Source organism: Manihot esculenta, chromosome 15 (genome assembly GCF_001659605.2).
Source record: "Manihot esculenta cultivar AM560-2 chromosome 15, M.esculenta_v8, whole genome shotgun sequence".
NCBI classification, from domain to species: domain Eukaryota; kingdom Viridiplantae; phylum Streptophyta; class Magnoliopsida; order Malpighiales; family Euphorbiaceae; genus Manihot; species Manihot esculenta.
This window is the reverse complement of record NC_035175.2, coordinates 9,727,312-9,747,715: the sequence shown is the minus strand read 5'-3', so window position 1 is coordinate 9,747,715 and position 20,404 is coordinate 9,727,312. Positions and strand designations below refer to the sequence as shown.

General features: G+C 29.4%; 2 protein-coding genes across 9 annotated transcripts; both read left to right on the top strand.

Moving 5' to 3' along the window:
* Positions 1-8,523: 8,523 nt before the first annotated feature.
* On the top strand, positions 8,524-15,849 carry LOC110602548. 8 transcript variants are annotated; one of them, XM_021740095.2, is made up of 3 exons: positions 8,524-8,560; positions 9,291-9,358; positions 10,254-15,849. In XM_021740095.2, the coding sequence occupies exon 3, from the start codon at positions 13,910-13,912 to the stop codon at positions 14,948-14,950; it is 1,041 nt and encodes a 346-aa protein (XP_021595787.1). In that variant the 5' UTR covers positions 8,524-8,560; positions 9,291-9,358; positions 10,254-13,909; the 3' UTR covers positions 14,951-15,849. The 8 variants fall into 8 exon arrangements, with proteins under 8 accessions (XP_021595787.1, XP_021595786.1, XP_021595783.1 ...); XM_021740094.2 differs by having other exon boundaries at positions 8,528-8,592; XM_021740091.2 differs by having other exon boundaries at positions 8,535-8,592; positions 9,291-15,849.
* A 1,720-nt stretch (positions 15,850-17,569) lies between these two features.
* LOC110602249 (F-box/kelch-repeat protein At1g30090) lies at positions 17,570-19,770 on the top strand. Its single transcript, XM_021739719.2, has one exon. The coding sequence runs from the start codon at positions 18,416-18,418 to the stop codon at positions 19,631-19,633; it is 1,218 nt and encodes a 405-aa protein (XP_021595411.1). The 5' UTR covers positions 17,570-18,415; the 3' UTR covers positions 19,634-19,770.
* The last annotated feature ends 634 nt before the right edge of the window (positions 19,771-20,404 follow it).

Here is a 20,404-nt window from a genome sequence, read left to right as displayed (position 1 = left end):
AAAAATGTCTATAATGCTTGTTGATACTTTTTCTTTGGGTTGGTAGGTGAGGAATAATTAATAAGAGTTATATGCTATGATTAATTTTTAAGTATTTTTCTAAATGCGAAATTAAATTCTGTCTCTACTAAATTATTCATTTGCTTTTCAATAAATATTTGGACTATTCATAAGAATTAAATTCTCAACTTCATTTAAAAGGAAAAAAAATACTCATTTCGACACTAGTGTATTCGTAAATGTATATTTTTAAATTTTAATACAATAGGATTTTACATAAAAACTTTTGAAATATTTTATGGTAAGCACTACACAGGATTGGGCTATAAAAATAATTAATGTGTTATTATATGATACAGTGGATCAATCATGCCCATAAAAAAGTTAATTAGGATAATTTATTTTGTGATCCACGCTTAGCCAGAGGCTAATCACATGTGGTTATCACTCAAACCTTTTTAATTTTTTTTTAAATATGTATATACAACATAATATTCCAATTTCCGAATCCTAATCTGAGGATTCCCTAATTTTCATTATTAATATATAATTTTTTTAATGGAATCCATCATTAACTGAGGATTTAATCAGATCATCATGCCTGTTACCTAATTCTAAAGAATTTAGTTATGCTAACCCAGCGTGGCAACTATATATACACTAATTTGAGTGCAATTTAAAAGAAAATTAAGGTTGATTAAAACGCTAAGTAAAGGGTTATCCTCTACACAAAAGTAAGTAATTAATAAAACCATGATTATAGCAAAATAACCGTTTTTTTTTTCTTTTATTTTTTTGAAAGGTTACCTAAAATGAAAAAATAAATAAATATTTTTTATAACGTTTTTAAATAAAGTTAAACTACTTTGCTTACAAAAATAACTTAAACTCTATATCTTATAAATTTACGAAAAGTTCTGTTTTAATAAAATTAATCATTTTACAGAAAAATATATTAAATTAATTTACAAAATAATGTTTCAAAAAATTACAAATATAACGTTTTTTAAAAATTAGTATAATAAAAATAATATTAAATTAATAACAATCTATTGAATTATTTAATTCAAATAATAAAAATAACGTTATTATTAATCAAAGTGGGACTATGAATTCACTCTTGAAAACCATTTTAAATAATTCTCCTTTGCAATGTAATTAGTCAGGACATTAACCAACCAGATATTTGAAAAATATCTGGCAAGTGTGCAAATATCTAGCAACAGACATTATCTAAGTTTTAATTATTTGATAGATATTATAATTTCTGATTGATTTGTTATAATCATGTATAGTGATCAAACTAAATATACTAGATAATATTTTTAAATTAGAATCTAACAATAAAAAATAAGTTATTTTATTAAAAAATGTTTTTCATAAAAAATATTTTTAAACAATATATTTTATAAAAAATATTTTTTTAAATATAAATTATTTTTTAGATGATTTAATGTTTGAAAATAAAAATAATAATAAAAAAAAAATAAAAGAAAGAGATGAAAGGTTGATTGTGTACATGTCGAGCACGGAGCAACATTTCAAATGTTGCTAGTTGCAAGAGCATTATGCAGCAGCCATGTGCGGCAAGTGCAAGGGACGGAGCATATAGAAAGATATTATCCACATGTACACGTAGGTGCACATGTGCACACTCACATGCCACGGTCCTCATTCATTCATTATTGACCTGCATTATGTTTACCATATTCTTCATCTTTAATTTTGTTGGGTTCTCAAAACGTTACAGTTCTGAGTTGATGGTTAACGTTATGCGGCAGTAAGTTGAGAGAAAAATTAAATTTATTTTATTATGTTATTTGAATATATTATAGAAAAAAATAAAAAAAAAATCACTTTGCTTGTATAATTAGTATTGATCAATATGAAATAGTTCGCTTGAGCAGCAGGTATATAAGTCTTAGAAAATCCAAAATCTGGTAAAATGATATACAATTCTTTAATTACCATTATTAACTCTTAAATAAGCAACAGCAACCACAGCAGCCATAACTTTGTATTTGATTAAAAGCTAGCGTGGTAAGGCTAATGAATAATGTACGAGAAATGGGACGCAAATCATGTGGTCCTCTCTTCACCATAAACTAAATATAAATAATTGGAAGATTCCCAACTGACCTGACTGCCTACAAATAAACTACCAACTGCCAATACCCACCTAACCCTACCACTCAATATCTAATGCTATACCTCTTTTTCCCTTCTTTTCTTTTTTAAAAAAAATATTTTCAAAAGATTATGTCTCATAGATTATGTTGGGCAACAATTTTAAAAATAGGATTGAAGGTTTTGACCAATAATATAAACGAATAAAATATTTATAAAAATTAATTTAATTTACATGAGGAATATCTGAATTCTTTTCAAATTCAAGTGAAAATTAATATAAAATATTTGAATTAATTTCAATTTTAATTATTATTATTTAAATAAAACTCAATCTCATTTAATTTCATATATTTTAATTAATATTTTTTTAAAAAAATTAATACTTTTAAATAAATATATAAACTTTAATTTTAAATAAAAATATAAATATTATTATAATATTTTTTAAATTTAAATTCATCTCAAATTTAATTATAATTATTCAAATTCATTCAGTTACGGTATGATCAGATAAAATATATAAAAATATTCAATTCATTTACATTTCTAATTTTAATTGAGTTGTTAATAGTTGATGAAGAATATCATAAAAAAAATTAATTTATAAACATTTAATTAATTATAACTGAATAGCTATCCATTAATAAAATAATTAACAATAATTTAGTATTGTGAAATCATTGCTTAATTATATTATTGGTAAACATTAGCCAGCAATACAAATCTGGTTAGATGCAGCTGGGTTTTAGGTGTTGGAGCTATGCATGCACTTACTTATAAGAGGGTCGAAAATTTCTCCTATCATGACAATGGTAATAATTAGGTATAAAGGGTTGTTATTAATATAAAGGAGTTGACAAGGAGTGGAGCTCCTAAAATGAAAAAATAAATAAGAGATGGAGATTTGAGATGAGATTGTGTTTGGTAGCACATGGCATGCACAGAAAATATATGGGAATAAATAATTATTATGAGAATATGCTTCATCACCAATAAAGGCATAAAGCTGAAGAAATTTATCAGTCATGAATTAGATAATTAAGGTACTTGGGTGGTATAATTTAATTTTATTTAGAGTTTATATAATAATTATATTAAAAAGAATCACGTAAGTGTTGGTTTTATTTTACACGTTATCACTTAAACTAAAAATAATATATAGTTTTCATGTACCCAAATTCGTTTAAATTTGGCACTTCTAATTGTTTCTTGGGTGAAGTCTTATACATGAACCAAATCCAAAACATATGCTTTATTTTGCAAAACAACCAACAACTTTATCAGAAAAAATTGTTTAAAAATTATTTAAAAATGAAATTAAAATGAATTATAATTATAATTATCTGAATCTTTTATAATAATTAAACAAAAAGAAAATGACAAGAACCAATATATTAAATAAAAACAATGATCTCATAGCTCTTTTATTTTTTTGTCTTAAAATTAAAGATTTTTAATAAAAGTCTTTCGGCTTGGAATACAAGCTTTGTTTTCTTTATAAAAAATAATCAGCATGTATAAATTATTTTTTAATAAATATGAATTATTTTTCAACATTTAATTATAAGGTTGAAAAAATAAATAAATTTTATTTTATATTTTTATGCTGAAAAATTAAATTTATTTTAATATATAAAACTTAATTCTCTTAATATTTTTAAAATAATAATAAAATATATATTTTATTTGTTCCTCCAAATTAATATTTATAAAATTTTTAAATAAAAATGGTAATTTTTTTAATTATTTGGGCCATCAAATTTTTATTAGATTTTAATAACCTATAATATATTATAATAATAATTGAAGTACTGAATTATACGGCTGTTATAAAAAGTATAAAAATATAATTAACAAATCCCTTAAAGATGCTTGTCAATTTTTACTTTTTTTTTTTTTTTTAAATAAGATGCTTGTAAGTTACACATAAGGAAAATGACAAAAACCAATACATTAAAGAAAAACAACGGCTTTTATTGCTTTGTCATTAAACTGAAAATGAAAAATTCACATGTTTTAAATGTAAAATTTTTCATAAAATTATTTTCCTTTGATTATAAACTTTGTTTGCATATGTAAAAAGATTTCTAAAGAAAATAATTTATTTAATTTTTAAAGTAACAAATTTATTTATATTATTTAAAATATATTTAAAAAATTAAGTTCTTTTAATTTGTAATAAAATATAATTTAGTCTATTATTTTCTTGATGATCGTTACAGATGGCTTTTAATTCACTTATTGATAAACTAATATTTATGCCACTAAAAATATAATGGTATTAATAAAATTATATTATATTTTAAAATATAAAATTATCATAAACGAAAACTTAAATTAAAGATAATAGTTTTCTACTCAGTATAAGATATTTTTATCCATTTTCCCATCAAAGTGGATGCGATTTGTTTAAATTTGCCACTTGTAGTATATGAGTTTTTTTATAATATTTTTAGGTTAATTTAAATTTAAATATAAGAGTTTTTTAATGTAAAAATATAAAATAAATTTCGATTTTAAAATTTATACATTTTATATTATTATTATTATCATACGTATTAGTGATAAATTTAATCTATAATTTAAGTCTTATTTATTTATGTCAGTGCATTTATAATTTATATTATTACTATTTTTTTATTAAATTTTTAAATAGTTCAAATGTATTATATAATGTTTTTAAAGTTTTTTTTATAAAATTGAAGAATAAAAAAACTATTTATAGCATCTTACAAAAACAGTAATCACACAATCCAATAAATTATACCATATACTTATCTATTTTGTATATCTATGCAACTTTATTCACTAAAATTTGATTTTTTTTTTTTTAAATTATAAATGAGTGGGAGAATATAGATATTAAGCAATAATTTATCACGCAATTCTATATACTATAATCATAAGATGTAATGAGTTGAATAACTCCTGCTCATGGAAGGTAACATGCCCGCGGCTTTTCAAAGCCATCCTCGCATTTGACATGAATCAAAATTACAAAGATTGACTTTTATTTTTTTTTTTCAAGTTAATGATAGAAAAGTTTATAATTTTTATTTTATTGTAATTATAATTTTTATTTTTTTATCAATTAAAACTTAACGTATTAAAATTGTCTTAATTGTACTATGTTATTAATTAAATTATCACGTCGCTTATCGTATTAACACATCATGTCATATTAATAAATTTAAATTAATCATACCAAAATCATATATTTTACTTTTGTTATAATTTTATTTTATATTTTTATTTTTTATTAATTAAATTATATTTTTTTAATATCTGACTAAATGCATTCTACCGTTATTTAATTGAAAACTTATAAAGTTATTATTTTTTACTATTAAATATATTTAAAAATTATTATTATTATTATTTAATTTTATTTTAATATTTATCAATAATTCATAATAATAATAATTTATCTTAAATTTATTTTAATTAAAACCATTATTGACTGATTTTTTTTTAAATTATCTAATATACTTACTGTTTAATATTATTTTTAAAACTATCGTTACGAAAATAATTTTATTAAATATATTAGTTATAAAGTATTAAAAAATAATTTAAAATAATATTTAATATTATTGAATTTAAAAATATTAAAAATAATAAAATAATTTTTTTGAGATATTTTTTAAATTATTCTTTATAATAGTAATTTATCACTTTTTTCAATTATACAAATATTTAGAGTAAATTTAAAAAAAAAATTAATAAAATAAATAATTATAAAAAATTTCATATTTTTAATTTTATTACAATTCAATTTTAAAATTTTAAATTATTATTAATTTTAGTCTGAAAATTTACTTACATGATAATTTTATTAATTTTTAGGGTCACATATAACGGTAAATTATAATAGAAATAATTTAAAAAATTAAATTTTAATTAAAAAATATAAAATTTAATTATAATAAAATTAAAAATATAGACTTTTTTTAATCATTATTTTTTTTTTCAAAAGATGCTTGCAAGTTGAAAAAAAAGAAAATGACAAGAACCAACATGTTAAATAAAAACAATGACCTCCTATCTCTTTTATTTTTTTGTCATTAAACTAAAAATAATAATAATAAAAAAAGTTCATATGTTTTAAAATTAAAGATTTTTTAAAAAAACTTTTTTATCAGAAAAATATTTTATTTATATTTTTTTAAAAGTTTTTTAAACACTGCAAAATTTCCAAAAAACATTTTTCTTAAAAATTTATTTTTCCAAACAAACAAAATCTTAATTTTTCCAAGAATGAAATTCAAATACTTATATTTCCAAAGATGCTTACGAATCAAGCAAAAGGAAAATGACAAACATTATATTCAAAATAAAAAAAGCAGTTGCATCATAGAGCTGGCTTATTTTGTCATTAACTAAAAATAAAATTTCGCATGTGTTAAAATTTAACGTACGTAGATTTTTTTAATAAACATATTTTTGCTTGGAATTTTACCTTTAATTAAAAATAATTTAAATAAAATTAATAGGAAATATCATTATTAATTATATCAATATACAAAATATTTATATAATTAATTTAAATATATTATTTTAATTAAACTTTATAATAACAAAAATTAATAAAATTTAAAAAATGTCTCTTCAACTATTTATTTTTATAATAAAAAGAAAAATTATTATTTATATAACATATTAATTATATTTAGCGATTCTGTCATTTTCAAATGATAAAAATGAAAGTAATGAAATAATATTTTTAATTTTTAATTTTTTTTCATGTAATATGAAAATCTACCGTTGAAAAGAGCATATGAGAAGTATTCGGTTTAAATTGAAAAAATTAATCGAATTGAATTAAGTTATAAATTCAATTTAATTTTTTATTTATTTTGATTTGATTTTTAATTTTAAAAGTTTCAATTATTTTGGTTCAATTCGATTTTAATAAAAAAATTGAATAAATTAAACTGAACTGATTAGTATAATATAATATAGAGAGATTATATCATATTAAGGTTAAAATATTTTAATTAAATTTTAAAATATTAAAAGTAAAATGTAAAAAATAAAAAATTTATTAAAAATTTAAATGGATCAAATCGAATCAAATTAAATAGAATTAGATCGATTCAATTTGATTCGATTTTTGATGAAAATTGATTCGATTCAATTTTTATAAATATTAAAATTTTCAATTTATGCAGTTTAATTTCATTTTAAACTGAATAATTATGTGTATGCATGCGTCTATATGTATGATAATATGTATAATTATATATTACTCCTTTAAAATAATAAATAATATTTTAAATAACGTACTATGATAATTTAAATTTTAATACTCTAAATATTTTAATATATATAAAAAAATAATTTTATTAACTAATCTTTAAAATTTTATTAGTCCTTCCAAATATTGGTAAAAAGATGAAATAAAAATAGTAAAATATTGTTCTTTTTATTTTTTGGCCCCTAATTTTTTTTTATTGATCTTTACTAATTTATAATTTACATATTATAATAATAACTTAACTAACATATAAAATCATTTAATTATTATAAAAAGATTAAAAAATAATTATTAAACTATATATAAATATGCAGTAAATTAAAGCAAACACATAATTTGCGTGAAGAGAAGTAGAAACTCGCTCTTAGCTAATGGCTTGTAAAAGTAGAATTTATATGTTTGGTCGCTGCCCACTTTAAAATTCATGTCAAATCCAATTTTGTTTTTCAGGCAATATCAACTTAACTTGGAAAAACCACTTCCATCATCTCCACTGCCACCCAAATTAACCATTTAAGCCATATATATCTGAATAATTAGTGAAAAATATTTCTAAACTTAATTTTATGTAGGTTTTATAATAAAGAAAATTAGAACTTTTATTATTGGATTTGCAACTCCACCAGCTATTATTCACAATTGGACCCTGGAATGAACCAGAGGGAGGCCCAACAAAAATCTGGCCCAGCCCAGGAAATGATGGTATTATAGTATTGTTGAGAAGAGGGAAAAGATTACCCAAAAAAAAAGTGAATATTATTTAAATTAATAAATCTCTCTAATATGTATATAAGGTTCTTTTCCCATAATACAATTCATTTGATAGAGGTCTGTATAATTATTTAAAATGAAAAATATAACGTACATTTATATTCTTAAAAAACTTATTTTATTAAATTAAAAATATTCAATAATTAAATACATATTATTCACTTAGTTATACAACTGATGCCCACAATTTCTTACTAAAAACTAAAAGAAGATTTATCATTATTTATTTGTTTTAAAAAAATTCACTATTTATTTTATTCATAAAGGATTAATTCATTATTTACAAGTTCGATTCCTGAGCCAGATGTGCTTTGGGCTTGGGCCCAGAGATTCAGCGAAAGTCGACTTCAGCCACGGCCGTGACCTGGAAAAACAACCAGTCCCGGAAACAGAGCATGCAAGGTAACCTCTCCATTTTTTTTTTGACAAAGAAGGTACCCTCTCTTTCTGCTGATATGCTTCTGTATATAATTTTATACGCCACTTTTATATATAGTTTTGCTTGTATAAGGGGTATACTCGTGAAGTTCTTTACCCGTAATCTCTGAGACCCATGTCTGGATTTGTTGCTTCTGCTCAATTCTAGATACCCCCGCCCACAACTATTTGGTTGTGAAATTGTTGGTGACTTGGTCTATTGTAGTTGTGGTTGCTTGTTTAGGCACTTTGCAATGTGGGTTATAATTAACCTAGAGAGATCACCGCTTCATTTCGATTCCTCTACATATCGATTTTACCCATTTGGGTTTCTATGATTTCATTGCCCTACACCCGATGTGAGGAAAGTTTTGCTGTTATTGAGTACGGAAAAGGTTTTAGAGTTTTGAGTTCTGAGCAACTAGTTTGCACTATTGCTTATTCGATAATGCAGCAATCAAAAGGCTTGTTGGTATGATATGCTCATTACTCGCCTCTGGAGGAATGTGTTTGAAGCTAAAGTGTTAATTTTGATACTATTAACAGTTTTTTTTTTTTTTTTCCATTTCTTTTCTTTTTGATTTCTTGGGTGGTGGAGTAATTGTCGTGATTTTTACTTTCATGTGCTGCAGTAAGCAATTCTGATGAGATAAGAATGGTGAAATAACAACGTAAAAGCTTATAGATGCTGACATTTTCTTTTGATGCTGTATAGTTTTGAAGAAACATTTTTGATGCCTCATATCCATTAGACTACTCGACTATCGAAAATGCCTTTTGCAGGTATGAACCCTTTTATTCTTCTATTGCAAATTTCGAAATAAGATTTATAAGCCTTACTGAAATTAACTATCATATGAGGTAATCAATAAACATAATTAAGATGGGTATGATAATATTTCTTTATTAGGCACTCATAACTTTAACGTCATGGACAAACTCAGATTTATACAAATGCTGTCTCTGGAAATTAGTTGCTAATTATCTCGTAAACTAAATAAAACTGGCTAGGTAAGGGTCTTTTTGAAGTGAAGTAAGGCACTATATATGCATGCTTTTTAACCAGTTTAATAAGTAAAAAGCACACTGAAAAGGATAAAAAACACATTATTTGTTCCAAAGTAATATAAGAAATAAATTTGAATTTTTTAAGGAACAAAATGCTGCTGTTGTGGGAATAGAAGAAGAGAAAGGAAGAAGAAAAGAGGAGGAAAGGAGAGAAAAAGAGAGATTATAAAAAAATGATAAAATAGGGGAATCTGCTGCACCAGGTACATAGAGAGAGAAGAGAAGAAGAGAAAGATACAGGAAGAAGGATAAGAGGAGATAAAGATAAAGAAAAGAGACGCACACCTGCTTTTAGGAGAAAGAAAGAGGAAGAAGCTTGTCTTTGCTGTGGCTGCCTTTTGAAATTGACGGGAGGGCTAGGGTTTGTTCAAAAAAAAAAAAAAGAGAGGTTCACCTGTTATTTAGAAAAGCATTGCCTTGTTGCTTGCAGAGTGGGACGGCCGCCTCCCATGATTTAGGCACCCTCAGAACCCTTGCCTGGCTTTGCACGCACCTTAGTAACACTTACTAAATTGGGCTTGCCTAGTGGATAACTAGTTTGGCAGCTGTTAAGGATAATTTTGATTGTGAATAACATTTAAAATGTTGTTTTTGTCCTATTATTTTTTAGGTGGCATTTCTTTGAATCTACTAAGATTATAGTTGCTTTCACTCCTAGCAGAACCTTGCACTTTTGTACTGCTGCTCTTTCTGGTAAGTGAGCTATTGATAATTCAAACTATTGGTATGTTTGTGCTGTGAAACTAATTGGACACTGAAAGTGGTATAAATTAGTTATCAGCATTTTGTTGCAAGAGACTCCTTTTCCTGTTTGGCACCTGTTTGATTGTTTTCCTCCCATCTCTTGCAAATAAAATTGATGATGTTATGGCCATCGAGGTGGGGGTGATGGGACTATGCAGGAAGAAAGGTCTGGGGAACTCTCTAATACAACTAAACTTGATGTTTTAGGTCAAGTTTCTCAATAGAGCAGAGCACATATAAGAGTAACACTAGCCGTCTGAAGAAACAACTACATATCCTATCCTCGAGTTTCTTTTGCATGGTGTTTTAAATATCAGGCCTTTCAGTGAAAATAAAGCTTTTGGTTACTAATTTTAACTTTTAATGAACCTCCTGAGTGTTGCATTCATGATCCTTTCTTAGTAATTAATCGAAAAAATCTCATTTTTTTCCCATTTAATGTAATCATGTTCTACATTTCTTATTGTTGGTCTCATGAACTATTATTCAATAAAAGTTTGAACCTTAAATTGGGAATGTTTCAGATCCATTCAAGTATCCTTCATTTGCTATGCTTTTAGACTGGCTAAATACCCATCTTAGCGTACTTAAGATGAGCTATGCAGTCATCAAGATAATAAGAAATAAAAAATTAGATTCAGTATTACCTATAATAGTGATTGAATTTGTTAGGGCTACTTGTATTTTCCCTTTTCATGATTGTGTTTATCTAGGTATTGGGGGTTAGGGATTTATCAAGATCCTTGATTTTATTGATGACTGTCATTTTTCAAGCTGAAGTTGGTATAGAGCTAGGGGCTTTCTTGTTACATTTTGCAAACTTAGATCACACCTTTTTTGCTGTTGTTTAAGGAAATTATGCAACAACTACTAAGACTTAATCCAACTGGTAGGAGTTGGCTATATGGATCCTTTTTTCCCATTTAGCTCTGCACTTAGTTGCATCATTATCCAAAATCTTTAGATACTCTGTAGTCTTTTCTCCATGTCATCTTAGGTCTCTCCCTTCTCCTATTAACTTATAGAACTCCTTATTAGAGCATTTGATGCTCTATGTTGAGCATGACCAAACCATCTCAATGGACCCCTTTTCATTTTATCTCCAATATGTTCTAGATCCATTTTTTGACAGATGTCATCATTTCTAATCTTTTCCAAATTGCTTTATCAAATATTCATCTTACCATCTATATTTTTGCCACTCATTTTGTGGTATGTTGTATTTTAGATTCCCAACATTTACTCCCATATACCATAGCTAGTCTTATCATAGTCTTGTAAAATTTACCTTACACTTTGGTAGGGATCTTAGGGTTGCATGATACACCATTTCATTCCTTCAGTATGTCCATTTTGCATTGATCCTTTTGGTTATATCCTGACCTGTAGCTGCATTATTCTATACCCTATTACCTAAATAGTTGAATTGATTGCATATTGATTTAGGCACTATAAGTTCATTCTAATGAACCTCACTTCCATTCCTTGTATTGGGAGATAAATTTGCACTGCATTAATTTGTCTTACTAGTACTTAGCTCAAAAACCTTGCTCTCAAGAGTCCTCCTAAACTCCAACTTCTGATTAACTTCTTTACTAGTTTCATCCTCTAAGATAATGCCATCTGCAAATAACATGCACCATATGATATTATCTTGGATATGAGTAGTAAGCTCATCCTTCATTTAGAAAGTTTTACTTGTTCAAATTGTAATGTCTTGTGTACATTTGCTTGTTGAGTATTTCTGGATGTACAATAGTCTTACCATACATAACAATAATGCTATTGTATTTTCAGTTAATGTAGATGGAAATTGTTCAAAATTGAATACTTATCAAGTTGAATGGTTGCTTCATATATTTCTGAAAAAATTGAATGACAACATGCATTGCAATTCCAAGTTCATTTGTGTAGTTGTCTCTGCATATTTACAAATTTTCTTTCTATGATAACTGAGAGGAGATAAGTCATACTACAAAAAGAGTATTGAGCACCTTCAGTTTCTGGGTTATCGGTATTCAAATTCTTCCTTGAAGTGTTGGGATCATCAATGATTGAATTAAAGATCACAAGTTTTACAAGCTAAGGTAAGTTCAGTTACAATATTGAGATATGGAAGGAATATATAAAATTAAAACTAGACAAGCTTAGAAGTTGATAATTGATATGAAAAGGATACAGTTCAGCGGCTAACATGCATTGTATCTCATTAGGGACTTCATCCTGTTCCATGGGGAAAAAAACAAAAGCTCACATTTTTCTTGAAATCTCCTAGCTATGATGGCCACATGAATGCTAATTCATCTAACCTGAAAGGAAATTGAACAATATCTAATAGCAAAGATTAAAGAAGAAAAAGTTTTTAGTGGCAAATTTTTTCCTGGAAGGCGATGAATAGGAAAATACTCTTGTTAGCAATATACATTATTAGGTAATTAATAGCCATGATACTGTAATCCTGTAATTTATGATGATTTCATTTTTGTCGTCCACATTTATGATAGAGTTGATTTAAATTTTAATTTCTAGAAACAGTGAACTGTTGTGCTAAACCCTGGTCAGTAGAGAATTAATTTTCTGCCAACTTTCTTGTGTGTGAACTTCCATATGTGTTTCTATGTTCATTACTTGTTTCGGTTGCCAACTATCTGGTCACATTTTATTGATAGTGAGTTGTAGGAAGTTTCTTTCATAAAATTTTTCTGACAGATGCCATTTCAATTTTTTTAGAAATTTGGTTTTTCAGGTAAAGACCTTTTAAGCATGATGAAAGTCATTCTTATTGATTTTGTTTCTTCTCGAGCTCCCAAAGGACGTAAGAATAATTGGGTATGCAAGCCTTGGAGGTTAAGTATTACTTTAAGAGTAAAATGAATCAAATGACCAGCATTCTCTTGTTATCTCATGTGCTTATTGCATGAAATTGGAGTGTATTAGGTACTATATAGTGCAAGTATCCAATAATTTCCATGACCACTTTGACCTAAGCTTATGATGGGCTTGCTTAACACGTCTGGCCTGCTTTCGTTCTTTGTCATCTTATAACTTCCAAAATTGCCCCTAACAAATTCAGAAGATTAAGTGACAGGTAGTTTAATGACCTTGCGGTCGTTGGGATACCCTTTACACAGGCGGGACATTTGTTTTGCATTGCTTTCATGCATCGTTTGGCATTTATGGCTATTCCAAATGTAGCTCATTGCCGATGAGGTCAGTCAGAAGCCGTTTCTGCATGCAGCTTTTCAATGGCAACTTTCTTTTCTCATTTGTGCATTTTGTGGCTTCTTTTATAAAATTAATACTATGAGGTTTGTCGTTTATATTAATTACTTTTAACCGCTATGACCCGTTTCTCCCTCTTGAATTAATATAAAGGACGGTAAGAAGTAGGGTCTTGTTCAACCAGAAAGAAGAAGAAAAAAGAAGTGGGGCATTGTTGCTTATCACAAGGTTTCCTTGAACTTGTGAGTTCTCATCTTTTCTTCTCTAAAGGAGCTCTTAGAGTATCTTTCAACTTCAACAATGTGTTCCCTATTAGTTACTGGTAAAAAAAAAGCAAAGAAGCATGCAGATGCCCATTCATGCTTCTATTGCAAAAAAGTATTCAGCAACCATCAAGCTCTTGGTGGCCATCTTAGGGTTCATCAAGGGGAGATTAAGTCAAAGAAGGGATTGAATTCTTCTGGTTTTTCCAGTAATTCTATTGAAATTATGGGCACCCACCTTAATCCCCTCACCAACCTCCAACCTGAGAATTCCTCCGAAGCTAGGAAAAGTTTGCCTTTCTTCGACAAGGAAGCTTCTCAATTCAGCTTCTATAAGAGTTGCTGCTTGCATGAAAACAGCCTGGTGAATACTAGCAAGTTCACCAGTAACAATCTTGCAAATGGTAAATATAACCTTATCATGTCTCCAAATCTTCCTACTACTGGTGGCAGTGCTGAAATTTATCATCCAAGTTGCTTAATCATGGCCGCAATTCCTTCAATTAGAAATGGAACCACATCCTCAAACACCTTTGCTTCCCCTTTAACCATTGGATTCCCTTCTGAATCTTCATTTTGTTCAGGCACTGGTGAAGTTTCTCGCTTTAATTCTGATGAGTTTCTAACCTGGAGGGATGCAATGCCCTTCATCTCGGAAAATGCCTTGCAGAACCTTGAGTGTTATGATCTTAGTAAGTTTCCATATCCGGCATTTGCTGTAATGAATACTTTTCCAGGTGTTGGCTCAAATCAATTTCCCGGCTTTGGCTTTGGTATCTTTCCTTGGGGTCCATGTCAATGTTTAGGCCGAAAAATAGTTGGTCAGTGTGATGGTATAGATGCCTTGTATTGTGAAGGGAATAAGGAGCCGTATATGAGTGATGTCCCTGGGGATGCTCCCGCGACAAATACGTCAAAAAGGCTAAAGCCTACCTTCTCTTCTCTTGTGCAGACAGAGAAGCCTCAGAAAGAGCTACTTTTCTTTAGGGATTTGGAACACTCCTCTTCTGGCTTGGGGGTTCCCTCTGATGCCAAAGAGGAAGTTCAAGTGGATTTAGATCTAACTCTTCATCTGTAGTTTTGCACTTTATGTCTCATATGTGTGTGTTTTCCAACTAGTTTATGTATGTGTTTAACAAAGGGATCAAGAGTGTTGTCTTTATGAATAAACGTTTGCAGTTTCGTGTTAAATGTATCCTTGAATCTTGCATCTGCTTGATTAGTTATGAAGTTAAGTTCTCAGCATCTTCTCAAAGAGGATTACTTGGGAGTCAATGCAATTTTCATTATATGACAAGTAAAATGATGTAGAAATAGGTAGCTGTTTGGGAATGCTAATAGAGATGGCTTTGAAAGAATCTCACATGGTGAATAGACGTGCTGGAGGAAGAAAGAACTAGGATAGTGAAGTGAGATTTGTTTCTAGGTGTAGAGGTGTGTTTGATATGGAATTGGGTTTTGGTTTCAACTGTTTTTCATGTTCTGCTAAAATGCCATCAAGTGTTGTTTTTATTGTCTGATTTGCTCCTAATTATTTCATTGTCATTATGGACATGATGCTAGAGCTTGTGAAGTTGTGTAAAAGTTGGCCTTGGTGACTCTCTAGTGTTTTAGTTATCATGATAAAGCTTTGGAAACTTCCTGCAGAGTGCAAAGATTTTGTATGCTATGGTTATTTTGAAGGACGTCAGCTTAAATTTGTATGTAACTGTAGATGTTTATTTTTTGTTATGAATTGCATATCTGTTGTTCATCCCAAAACACCATGGATAAGTTTTGGAGCCAAGGACTGCAATTGCTACTTGCAAAATGAAAAGTTGCCCAAAAGAGATGTATTTAGTCATGGTATACAGATCATTTGGGTTCTGAGGTTCAGTCATTTCTGAGAACAAGATGGAGCAATGTATCTCGTACTATTCTGATTTTATTGAATGTGAAACCAAGATGAACCTTTTTATGAATGCCAAATTCCTAATCTGTATAATCTCTTGTACTTCTATAGATTTTTCATTCATAGGAACCTGTTGCCAATGACATGAAGAATGCTTTTAGGGCTAATGTTTTAATATATCCTGAATTTTGCGCATTTTTTCAATCGTGTACTTGTTTGTTTTTTCAAATTTTGTTGATTCAATTCATGATTTACTAGTTTTAATTTGATCGTATCCGATGATGAGCCATAAGCTCCTCTTGGTTAGGGGGACCTTCTCGAGATTTGCTTGGTTTGTTTGCCGATCAACTTCTCTCCGCAGTTGCCTAAAGCCCGAGTATGACTCGTTATTTACAACTGAAACAAAATCATTCACTTATCAACCAAATTGATCAGATTAATGCAGAGGACAAAGGGTAGAAGAAACATTATTTGAATATTCAAGCATTCTACAATTCTCTTATATTGATATTTATTTTTCCTAAATTGAAATAATAATAAGCTTGTGTTGAATTTGAGTATTTGATTTATAATATAACTAGACACATATCCCTGCAACCGGATATTTTTAATTTTAAAATCGCTAATAAAATAAATAACAAAAGTATAATATCTAAATTTACAGAAAAAGTAAAAAAAAAAAAAGGTAAAGAGAAGGAATGTACGTAGTAAGTATTTGTAAAAGTTCCTCACCATCTCCAAATATTTGTATGTTAATAATTTGGAAATATTTGTGATTATTTATTGATTTCTAAAAGTTTCCAATGATTTTAGATTTGCATGGCTTTTTTATGCTATTAAAATTTAGTATATTTATTTTTTAAGTATTGATCTTACTTGATATTCATCGGTTTTTACGTGCCATTATTATTCCCATAATTCAATGTTAATGCTTTTATTTCGTAACTCAGTTTTATAATATTCAAGAATTAAAAAATCTAAAAATTATACTTTTGACTGATTAGTGATAATATTGTGATGATAAATTTAATCATAACAATACTTTTATTTAAAATGCTATATAGGGAAAGTAGTAAAAAAAATTTGTGATTTGATTCAAAATAGTATTTCGTGTTAAAAATGTTATTGGAAAAATAATAAAGTATTATTTTAATTAATTAAATTTTAAAAAATATTAATTAATAATTACTATAATCATATTTTTATTGGTGTTAAAAATTACCTTTTTAAATTAAAAATTAATAAAATGTCCCTTGTCTTTTATGTAAAGTTAGTTTCAAGAATAATTTTATTGTATTTATATAGATATAGGTATTTTTTATTCATTACATTAGTATTAAAGTTTAAATTTAAGAGTTCAGTAAATTTTTTTGATATTTGACTTATAATACAATGTAGCAGGCTAGGGACTGGCTCTCAATAGCCTAAATTACCACCATTTCTTTTTTTTTTAAATAGGAAATTAATTGAGTAAGCCTTCAATCTGAATTTATTGATATATTTTCAATTATCAAACTAAATTAGGCTAAATTTATTATTAATTCTAAATAAAAAATGCTTTATTGCTTTCTTCCAACAGATTTTTCTTTTTTGCACGCTGTTTTTAGACTTGTATTTAACCAAAGCTTACGCCTTGGACAACGCGTTGGACACTTGGGCTTTGGCTAAAACTCTCGCCTTTAACTGTATCAGTTAGCTGCCAGCCCAGAGAAAGCGTGACCCGCTCAATCAAGGGCACAGACAAGATCTGTTCCACTGACACGTCAGCACTGCCCATTAGTGCGGGGAATTTGGTGGCTTTAGAAGACTACAAACATTGAACCTCCATTTCCCACAAGGATTTTATATAATCTTTTCCTTAAGAGAGGACGAGTGATTTTCTGGGTCACCTTTCTATGCAAAGAACAAGAACAAATACCCATCAAAAGTCACCTTTTTTATAACTAATATTCAAGGAATTTCTCCTTTTGTAAGTTCAGATGCTGGTTTGTTCAATTGTTCTTGCTGTTTTTAGTTTATTTTCCGACATATGTGACGCCAGATTTGGTCTGTGTTATGTTTTCTTCCTTTTATCAATTTGTACTGGCTGTTAAATTTTCATGTCCAGCTGATTAGCGGGTTCAATTTCTGATGATTATTAGTTTTTGCTACAATTAGAAGGCTGCCTTTGTAATTGGGCTGCTTTTTGATGTGCTGTTGTTATCTGGGCTACTGATCTTCCTTTCGGATATGTAGTATTTGTCTCAGCAGTGGCATGATAGGCTTAGACTCTCAAGTTGGTACCTTGATAGGCCAAAGTGGTGATGAGGAGCTGTGGGTTTGTGCTGACTTTAAAAAGCTATGTGCTTTGGATGCTGTGAATTTGAATTCTTTTGGAGAGTTGTATGGGTAATCTGATTCTCTTTGTTCTTGTTGGGAATTTGTGAAGATGGAGTTACTGCTTTGTTTAATTCTTATGGGGGAGAATTATCTTGTGTTTGCACTAAATGGTAAAGCAAATGTTAGATCCCTTGCTGTGGACTTGAATTTGGCTGTCCATTGTAATTCTTCGATGTAACAATTTGGGACAGCATAGACAGCATATTTCATATCCGAACGAGGCCCTTCTCAGTGTACCTGAAAGGTTTTAGTTTTTCCCTTCAATTCTCCAAGATGCAAAGAGTTCGTATATCGTCTGAACAAGCACCTGTATATAAGCTAGGAGATTCCCAGATGGCATTATCTCCTAAGTTTAGATTAGCTATGATCCAATCTTCCTTGTTGAATCCTACATCAGAGATTGAATTATCCCTCCAAGGTGAACCCTTAATTCCTGGGCTTCCTGATGATGTTGCCCTTAACTGCCTTCTCCGGGTTCCAGTCCAAAGCCATGCAGCCTGCAGGACAGTTTGCAAGCGATGGCATTTACTACTTGGTAACAAGGAGCGGTTCTTCACCCGTAGAAAGGAACTAGGCTTCAAGGACCCTTGGCTCTTTGTCTTTGCTTTCCACAAATGCACTGGAAAGGTTCAGTGGCGAGTTCTAGATCTTACCCACTTCTCGTGGCACACTATCCCAGTGATGCCCTGTAAGGACAGGGTCTGCCCTCATGGATTTAGGTGTGCCTCATTACCCCTTGATGGTACTCTCTTTGTTTGTGGGGGCATGGTCTCCGATGTGGATTGCCCCCTCGACTTAGTTTTGAAGTATGAGATGCAAAAGAATCGTTGGACTGTGATGAATCAGATGATTGCAGCCAGATCATTTTTTGCAAGTGGAGTAATTGATGGGATGGTATATGTAGCTGGAGGAAACAGTACTGATCTGTTTGAGCTTGACTCGGCAGAGGTTTTGGACCCTGTTAAGGGGAACTGGCGTCCCATTGCAAGCATGGGAACAAATATGGCATCTTATGATGCAGCAGTTCTTGGAGGGAAGCTTCTAGTGACGGAAGGCTGGCTGTGGCCTTTTTTCGTCTCTCCTAGGGGTCAAGTTTATGATCCAAGAACTGACAGGTGGGAGAATATGGCTGTTGGACTGAGAGAGGGCTGGACTGGTTCAAGTGTGGTAGTCTATGGGCGCTTGTTCGTGGTTTCAGAGCTTGAGAGGATGAAGCTCAAGGTTTATGACATGGAAACAGATTCCTGGGAAACAATAGAAGGGCCCCCATTACCGGAGCAAATTTGCAAACCCTTTGCTGTGAATGCCTGTAATAGCAAAATCTACGTTGTGGGTCGGAATCTGCATGTTGCTGTGGGTTACATCTCTAAGCTGAAGCAAAAAAGCAGTTGCGAAAAGAAGTTGAGCTTCAGTGTTACATGGCATGTAGTAGATCCACCAGATGGTTTTTCTGACTTGACACCCTCAAGCTCTCAGGTTTTGTTTGCCTAATTTTTCTGTGATATTTGCATCTTGACTTGCATACTATTGAATAAATTGTAACTATATGTATTTGTGAAAGCTGTAGAGTGCTAATGGCTGCATGTAGAACAAATTTATCAATAATATGGTTGTCATTCCCAGCTCAATTTTCACTTCAGTTAATATAATAATATGGTTGGTTTTGAACCTTATATTTAAGCCTCATTTGCCAATATAAAGGACTAAATGTTTAGATGATGTTCTTAGTTGAACTTCCTGGTTCTGTTTGTGCTTTGTATGTACAAGTTCGTGAAATCCTGTCAAGTTTTCTGTCACAACTTGGCGTCTTTGTATCTTCATATCGTTAAGCTCATGAAGAGGAAGTGGCGTGGCCCTGATTGTGGGGCTGGTATTGGTCTTGGTCCAGGCTTACTGCCTTCCGTGGCTAAGGCTATCAATCCACAGGAAGTAAGAATCAACCAAAATTAACTGTCCATTTCTGGCGAGAAAGCACCAGAAATTTCTCTCAAAGCTTTAATCAATTGAGAGAGGATGGCGGCGATAACGACTGCATTGATAGCAGTGGCAGGAGCCGTACTCGGATGAATACTATAGAGATCGCCTGCAAACATTGCCTCAAAAGACGCCTCGATCAATTACGATCCAAATGAGAACGCCTGTTTCTTCCAGACATCCAGGACTCTTTCAACCCCTACCCCAAGGCTGCTGTTGTTGAATCATCTGCTTCATCCATTCCAACCAATACAATCTGATCTTGACTGATGCCAAAAGGAAAATGGT